The sequence below is a fragment of the Poecilia reticulata genome, chromosome 20 (genome assembly GCF_904066995.2).
Source record: "Poecilia reticulata chromosome 20, P_reticulata-male-v2, whole genome shotgun sequence".
In the NCBI taxonomy this organism is placed as follows: Eukaryota; Metazoa; Chordata; class Actinopteri; order Cyprinodontiformes; family Poeciliidae; genus Poecilia; species Poecilia reticulata.
Window position 1 is genome coordinate 27300643 of NC_088849.1, and position 7623 is coordinate 27308265.

Genomic DNA, 7623 nt, shown 5'->3' on the forward strand with positions numbered 1-7623 from the left:
TCATGGTGTTCATGACAATACGGTTAAACACCCAGACAGATGCTGCTGCAGCTCTGCTAATCCACCTCCTTTGCTTTTGCTGTTCCTCTCTGTTGGTTGTTCAGCTGATTAATAAAATATTTTAAATAAAAACAGCTTCAGATCTTCCCAGAAAAACAAAATACACACATATGCATGTTTTTTTAATGCACTACTAACACATGTATATTTTAACATTTTTAAATGATCCTGCTCAGTGTGCATTTTGATAACTGCAGTATTAAATGTTCTTGTCTTTACTGTGCGTATTAGTCTTCATTTAGTTTTTAATATATTTTGTGTGAACCTCCATGTCAGTTCTCTAGAACATGTTGGAGTTCTTATATTCAGATGAATACAAAGTGGAGTAAAACCCGAAACCACATTATGATCATTTATGATCGGTGAATTCATAAATGAATTTATAGTTTTGCTGACGATTCTAGATCGTCTACATCGATGACCTATTTTTCCAGTTCTCTCCATTTGGATCTAGATCCGATGTATAGATGCATCTCTGCTGCAGGTATATCCAGTTATAAACTCACCGGTTTCAGTTCGACATTAATATTTCGCTCAGATTATCAATGGAACTATAGCAACAGTGAAGAATTAAAGCCTTGTAATCAGGTGTCGCATATCTTGCAAAATGAACTTTTTATGCGATTCTGCAACAAATAAAGCGGCGCTGACGTCACATTTGTTGTTTGGCCACGCAGTGGAAGAAAAATGACTATTAGAGAGCTGCTGATTTTTGACTTTTTTCAGACGCTTTTGACTTGTTTCATAATCCAAACTGTTGCAGAGGAGAAAGAGCGCTTGGATGTCAGCTGTTTTACACTGGCTATCCCTCTCCAATATGGAGGCACCATGCCATTTAGCCTCCACTTAGTGACTTTAACGCGATTCCCAGTCGACATTATCTTGTAAATGTATTAACTTGACTTTCCAACTCTATTCAAAAGCAGTCCAACCTCACGGTCTGCCCACACAAATGAATCTCCTGGCGCCTAACAGGAAGTCGTAATGTTTTGAATGGTTGTGGTTGCGACAGGTTTTAGCTTTGCCTTACATCGCCCCCTAGCGGTTCGGCATGTTTAAAACAACCCTCAGTACTGTAGTTCAGCCGGCTTTTGTGGGCGAATACTTTATTTTTATAAAAACTAATATCTCCGCGACATTGTTTTAAATGGACAAGACTCAGCTGTAAGAGTTTTTCTCCAAGTTCTTAAGTTCCAGCTTTAATTTGATAATTCGTTTCTGCTTATTGGCAAATACATTTACAGATTAAATATGTAGGCCTCAGCTAGCTAGTTTTTAAAACGAGTTATTTAACTAGCTTAGAGCCAACTAAATACTTAGCGAGCTCAGTAATTATTTCGTTAGCAAGCTGTATATTTAGGTATGACCTAGCAAAATATTTAGCTTACAAATTAAATATTGAGGTTGGAGCTAAATGTTTAGTTACTAAGGTATAGCTTCAAACTAAAGATTTATCTTTTTACCTAATATTTAGCTTGCTAAATAGTTTGCAACTGACAGGATTACATGTTTAAAATATGACTGAAGAATTAGCCCCATTCTTTTCTCTCATGACGGACTAAATAGCCAAAGTTACCGCTTTTATTTTTGGGTAAATTTACAAACCGCCCCCATATTTACACTGTTTATCGGTTAGAGGAGCAGATGGGCCCGCGGGAAACGGACCAATAATGACTAGTACCATTTGTTTTGATCCATGTGAACTGAGCAGCACCAGCATGTCTGTCCTTCCGTCTTTTCATTTTTAGAACTGATCCATTCAAATAAAGTGGAGGTCCAAGTGATGGTCCGACCCGCTCAGACAGAACCAGAATCTGAGGAACCTCTGACTCTGTTTGGTTCTAGATCAGAACCACAGAGAACCCGTGGCTCACATCGACTCCAGAACCTCTGCATCAGTCGGACCCATAATGCACTGCTTTGATTTTAAGAGCTTTTATTTTGAAAGAGCCTCCTGGTTCTGAGTGCGAACCTTCTCACTGCAGCCTGATTTCATCAGGTCCAAAGCTGATCTGAGGTTCTGCAGCTTTCGTTCAAGTTAAACCTAGAAAACGGTCCGGTTTGGTTCTTAATGGTGGCCCTTGTTGTCTGCAGAGAAATTATATTTATTATCACACTTCCAGTTTGTGTACCGTCTGGTCTTGTACTGACCGAGTAGAACCAGGCCTTTCCGGACCTCAGATGCTGAGGAAGAACCATCACCAATGCACTGATAAATCCTCTTTAATGCTAATAAACAAACTCAGCAGATCAACTTCCTGTTTGGATAAACGAGCCCCAAGTCCTGATTGGTTAAAAAGTGACATCATCTGAAAACAGCCAATCAACAACAGGCTACAACTGAACTCAAAGTCTTAACATGGAAAAATATTTACATAAAATGGTTGCACTCTGTCAGCCTGAACACTACACTACCCATAATGCTCTGCATAACCCTGACCTGTGGAGTCATAACCACTACATATTCTCTGAATTTCTCCTTTCTACTCTAAACATGAAGAAGTCTGCATTGATGGTTTAACAGAAAGGGGCGGAGCCGTGGCAGGGACCAGAAGCCAATCACAGCAGCTCGTACTGACGCAAGTGCATGCGCTGGATGATGTCACGACAGTCGTTGAAGACGCGGCGGATGTTCTCCGTGTCGATGGCGCAGGTGAAGTGAGGGTAGCAGTAATGTTTCCCGTCAGCGCTGGCTGTGCTGATCCTCTGGAACATATTAGAGGGAACATATTAGAGCAGAGGTCTCATTCTCACGGCCCGCGGGCCAATTGCGGCCCGCAGGACGATGTCTGGTGGCCCCACCGTGATATGACAGTATAATATTAATGTGGCCCACAGGGTGAGCGGACCTCTGAAGTCCCGCCCCCCGGTCCTCGTCATGGCTGACATTCGGTGCTAAGCTAAGCTACACTGACTTCATGCACACTATGTTTGTAACAATAGAGCGGCGGATGATGGACCAGTCCGGTACCAGGCGGATGATGGACCAGTCCGGTACCAGGCGGATGATGGACCAGTCCGGTACCAGGCGGATGATGGACCAGTCCGGTACCAGGCGGATGATGGACCAGTCCGGTACCAGTTTCCCTTCCCTGCAGTCGCCATTCCGGTACTTTCTACCATTAATGCCACGATCAAACGCAGAGAAAGGCGACTGGTACCGGGCTGCTCGTCATCTGCCGGGCCGTTGTGATAAGTAGAGCGGTAATGACGTCACGCGTAGAGACGTCCTCCATGCGTTGCTAGCTGGCTAAAGACGTGTATGAAACGTAGAACAAGAGCGACGCCAAGTGGAATAAACTTAGGATGCGTTCACAATGCAGAATAAAGTGACCCTATTTTTTTTTTACGTAATGCGACCTGCATCTGATCTTTTCATGACGGTCTGAACAGCAAAGGTCGGATTCTTTAAGAATGTGACCCATAACGACCAGGCCGCGTTCATCTGAACTGAACGTCACGGATTCTCAACAAATTCTGCTTCCTGATACGCAAGTGGGAAGAAAAACAACCATGACGGACAATAATGAGGATTAAGTTGTTAATATGTTGCTCCGGTTGATAACTTCAAATATGTAAGCTAAGCTCCACCGTTAGCCTCCATGTTTACTTCCACTAACTCTGAGCTCTTCTTTCTATGGCGGTTGGCAGAACACAGAACTATTGCGCCCTCTACTGCGCATGCGGGACACTTTCAGGTCGTTTGCCCGTCCAGACATTCAGGTCGTATATCTGTGGCAGTGTGAACGGACCCTAAATTTAGTCACACTCTCATCATGTCTTTGTTAAAGCCAAAGCCTGCAGTTCATGTATTGGAGAAATGATTAAATGTTGATGACATTTTGAGGATATTTTAAAAATGTTTTTGTGGAATCCTTTATGCGGCCCAGCCTCACCCAGACTCTGCCTCTGCGGCCCCCCGGGCAAATTGAGTTTGAGACCCCTGTATTACAGTGATGTCCTAAGTGGGAACACGCCAAGAGTGAACACATTAAGAGGGAACACGCCATAGTTCTGACCACCATCGATGGGTTTTTACCAGGAACTCGTCTCTGATGAAGAACTTTGCTCGGGTCACTTTGGGGTCTTCGCCGACATCCGGAACAGCTGGGAAAACAGACATGGAAGTTAGGAAGCGCTCCATGTTGCTCACATGTCCATCAGCACACACGTGTCCACTCTTACAGTCAGGAGGAACCTGGTAGTTGGTATACTCTGGGAAATAATCTTCCAGCCTGGACTTCCCGGCCAGGATCTTGTCAGCCAGGACGTCCTGCTTGTTGAGGAACAGAATCACAGAGATGGTCTTCAGGAACCTGCAGCCAATCACAGAGCACATGAAGGTTAACACGGCCAATCACAGCTCAGATAGCTGAGGCAGCTGTTCAGAACCACCAGCACCTGTTGGTCCAGATGGACCTGAACAGGTCCAGGGACTCTCTGAGACGGTTGGTGGAGTTGTCCTCCCTGATGACCATGTTGTAGCTGCTGCTGGCCGCTACGAAGATGATGGCCGTCACATCTGAGGGAACCAAACCGGGCTGAGTTCTGCTGGCACTGGGTCACTGATTAATGCTGCTGCTCTTACCATTGAAGCACTGGATCCACTTCCTGCGCTCATCCCGCTGACCTCCTACATCAAACATACTGAGACACACACACACACACACACACACACACACACACACACACACACACACACACACACACACACACACACACACACACACACACACACACACACACACACACACACCTTTCATTTCCTGCTCAGAACACGGTGGTTCTGGCCTCAGATCCAGAACTGAACTTACTGGAAGTTGACTTTGTCCACCTGAAACCTGGTCTCAAAAATCCCAGATGTCAGCACCCTGCAGCGCAGCAAGTCCTGCAGAAGAAGAAGAGTGAGGCGGAGCCACAGTGGAAGCTGCAGCCTGATTGGCTGGTCTCTGACCTGGTCAGTAGGTGTGTAGTCCGTCTTCCTGACAGATTCCAACCGGTCCAGGAAGCTGGAACCCAGAACACATGAGGATCAGTAAAAGGCTTTAAAGATGTCTCCTAAACACCCATGAGGTCACAGTGCAGTGCATGTGGGAGGGGCTTAATGCGCAAGGTCCTTACTACTTGGCGCAGTCGATCAGCTGGTATTCATTGGAGCGTTCAAAGCACGCCTTGATGCCGTCGTCCTCCCACAGGTTCTGGGTGTGCTCGAAGAAGTCCTGCCAGAGAGAGAGCTGTGAGCGCCCCCTGCATGCTGCAGAGGGACACAGCAGCACCTGGTTCAGAGGTGGTCCTGACGAGTCACCCTGGTCTTACTGACCATCGGATGATCTGGTGAGTGGCTGCTTACTCCATTCTGGGAACGCCAGAGGGTCAGCGCGGTACGACGGGTCAGAGGTACGACGGGTCAGCGCGGTACGACGGGTCAGAGGTACGACGGGTCAGCGCGGTACGACGGGTCAGAGGTACGACGGGTCAGCGCGGTACGACGGGTCAGCGGTACGACGGGTCAGCGGTACGACGGGTCAGAGGTACGACGGGTCAGCGCGGTACGACGGGTCAGCGGTACGACGGGTCAGAGGTACGACGGGTCAGCGCGGTACGACGGGTCAGAGGTACGACGGGTCAGCGCGGTACGACGGGTCAGAGGTACGACGGGTCAGCGCGGTACGACGGGTCAGCGGTACGACGGGTCAGCGGTACGACGGGTCAGAGGTACGACGGGTCAGCGCGGTACGACGGGTCAGCGCGGTACGACGGGTCAGCGCGGTACGACGGGTCAGCGGTACGACGGGTCAGAGGTACGACGGGTCAGAGGTACGACGGGTCAGCGGTACGACGGGTCAGAGGTACGACGGGTCAGCGCGGTACGACGGGTCAGAGGTACGACGGGTCAGAGGTACGACGGGTCAGAGGTACGACGGGTCAGCGGTACGACGGGTCAGAGGTACGACGGGTCAGCGCGGTACGACGGGTCAGAGGTACGACGGGTCAGAGGTACGACGGGTCAGCGGTACGACGGGTCAGCGGTACGACGGGTCAGCGCGGTACGACGGGTCAGCGGTACGACGGGTCAGCGGTACGACGGGTCAGCGCGGTACGACGGGTCAGCGGTACGACGGGTCAGGTACGACGGGTCAGCGCGGTACGACGGCTCAGAGGTATGACGGGTCAGAGGTACGACGGGTCAGCGGTACGACGGGTCAGAGGTACGACGGGTCAGCGGTACGACGGGTCAGCGGTACGACGGGTGAGCGCGGTAAGACGGGTCAGCGCGGTACGACGGGTCAGCGGTACGATGGGTCAGAGGTACGACGGGTCAGCGGTACGACGGGTCAGAGGTACGACGGGTGAGCGCGGTATGACGGGTCAGAGGTACGACGGGTCAGCGCGGTACGACGGGTCAGCGGTACGACGGGTCAGCGCGGTACGACGGGTCAGCGGTACGACGGGTCAGAGGTACGACGGGTCAGAGGTACGACGGGTCAGCGCGGTACGACGGGTCAGAGGTACGACGGGTCAGAGGTACGACGGGTCAGAGGTACGACGGGTCAGAGGTACGACGGGTCAGCGCGGTACGACGGGTCAGCGCGGTACGACGGGTCAGCGCGGTACGACGGGTCAGAGGTACGACGGGTCAGAGGTACGACGGGTCAGCGCGGTACGACGGGTCAGAGGTACGACGGGTCAGAGGTACGACGGGTCAGCGCGGTACGACGGGTCAGAGGTACGACGGGTCAGAGGTACGACGGGTCAGCGCGGTACGACGGGTCAGAGGTACGACGGGTCAGAGGTACGACGGGTCAGAGGTACGACGGGTCAGCGGTACGACGGGTCAGCGCGGTACGACGGGTCAGCGGTACGACGGGTCAGCGCGGTACGACGGGTCAGAGGTACGACGGGTCAGAGGTACGACGGGTCAGCGCGGTACGACGGGTCAGAGGTACGACGGGTCAGAGGTACGACGGGTCAGAGGTACGACGGGTCAGAGGTACGACGGGTCAGCGCGGTACGACGGGTCAGAGGTACGACGGGTCAGAGGTACGACGGGTCAGAGGTACGACGGGTCAGCGGTACGACGGGTCAGCGCGGTACGACGGGTCAGAGGTACGACGGGTCAGAGGTACGACGGGTCAGCGCGGTACGACGGGTCAGCGCGGTACGACGGGTCAGAGGTACGACGGGTCAGAGGTACGACGGGTCAGAGGTACGACGGGTCAGAGGTACGACGGGTCAGCGGTACGACGGGTCAGAGGTACGACGGGTCAGAGGTACGACGGGTCAGAGGTACGACGGGTCAGAGGTACGACGGGTCAGAGGTACGACGGGTCAGAGGTACGACGGGTCAGAGGTACGACGGGTCAGAGGTACGACGGGTCAGCGGTACGACGGGTCAGAGGTACGACGGGTCAGCGGTACGACGGGTCAGAGGTACGACGGGTCAGCGGTACGACGGGTCAGCGGTACGACGGGTCAGCGGTACGACGGGTCAGCGGTACGACGGGTCAGCGGTACATAGATATAAACAGCCCAGAGGTTCTAGAGGTGAATGTCTTCTCCTAT

The 7623-nt window shown here is 51.6% G+C and overlaps 1 protein-coding gene across 3 annotated transcripts in view; it reads right to left on the minus strand.

The window, feature by feature from the left end:
* Positions 1 to 2265: 2265 nt before the first annotated feature.
* Positions 2266 to 7623, minus strand: part of LOC103460154 (guanine nucleotide-binding protein G(olf) subunit alpha-like) — an 8443-nt gene continuing 3085 nt past the window's right edge. For 2 of the 3 annotated variants that reach the window (XM_008402184.3, XM_008402183.3), the window contains exons 6-13: positions 5182 to 5279; positions 5015 to 5069; positions 4875 to 4948; positions 4649 to 4707; positions 4462 to 4582; positions 4246 to 4376; positions 4100 to 4167; positions 2266 to 2766 (exon numbers count right to left, since the gene is read on the minus strand). In XM_008402184.3, coding sequence (XP_008400406.2) covers positions 2620 to 2766; positions 4100 to 4167; positions 4246 to 4376; positions 4462 to 4582; positions 4649 to 4707; positions 4875 to 4948; positions 5015 to 5069; positions 5182 to 5279 — 753 coding nt within the window. In that variant the 3' untranslated portion in view covers positions 2266 to 2619. Of the gene's footprint in view, positions 2767 to 4099; positions 4377 to 4461; positions 4583 to 4648; positions 4708 to 4874; positions 4949 to 5014; positions 5070 to 5181; positions 5280 to 7623 lie in introns of all 3 variants that reach the window. The other variant, XM_008402182.3, reaches the window with a different exon arrangement.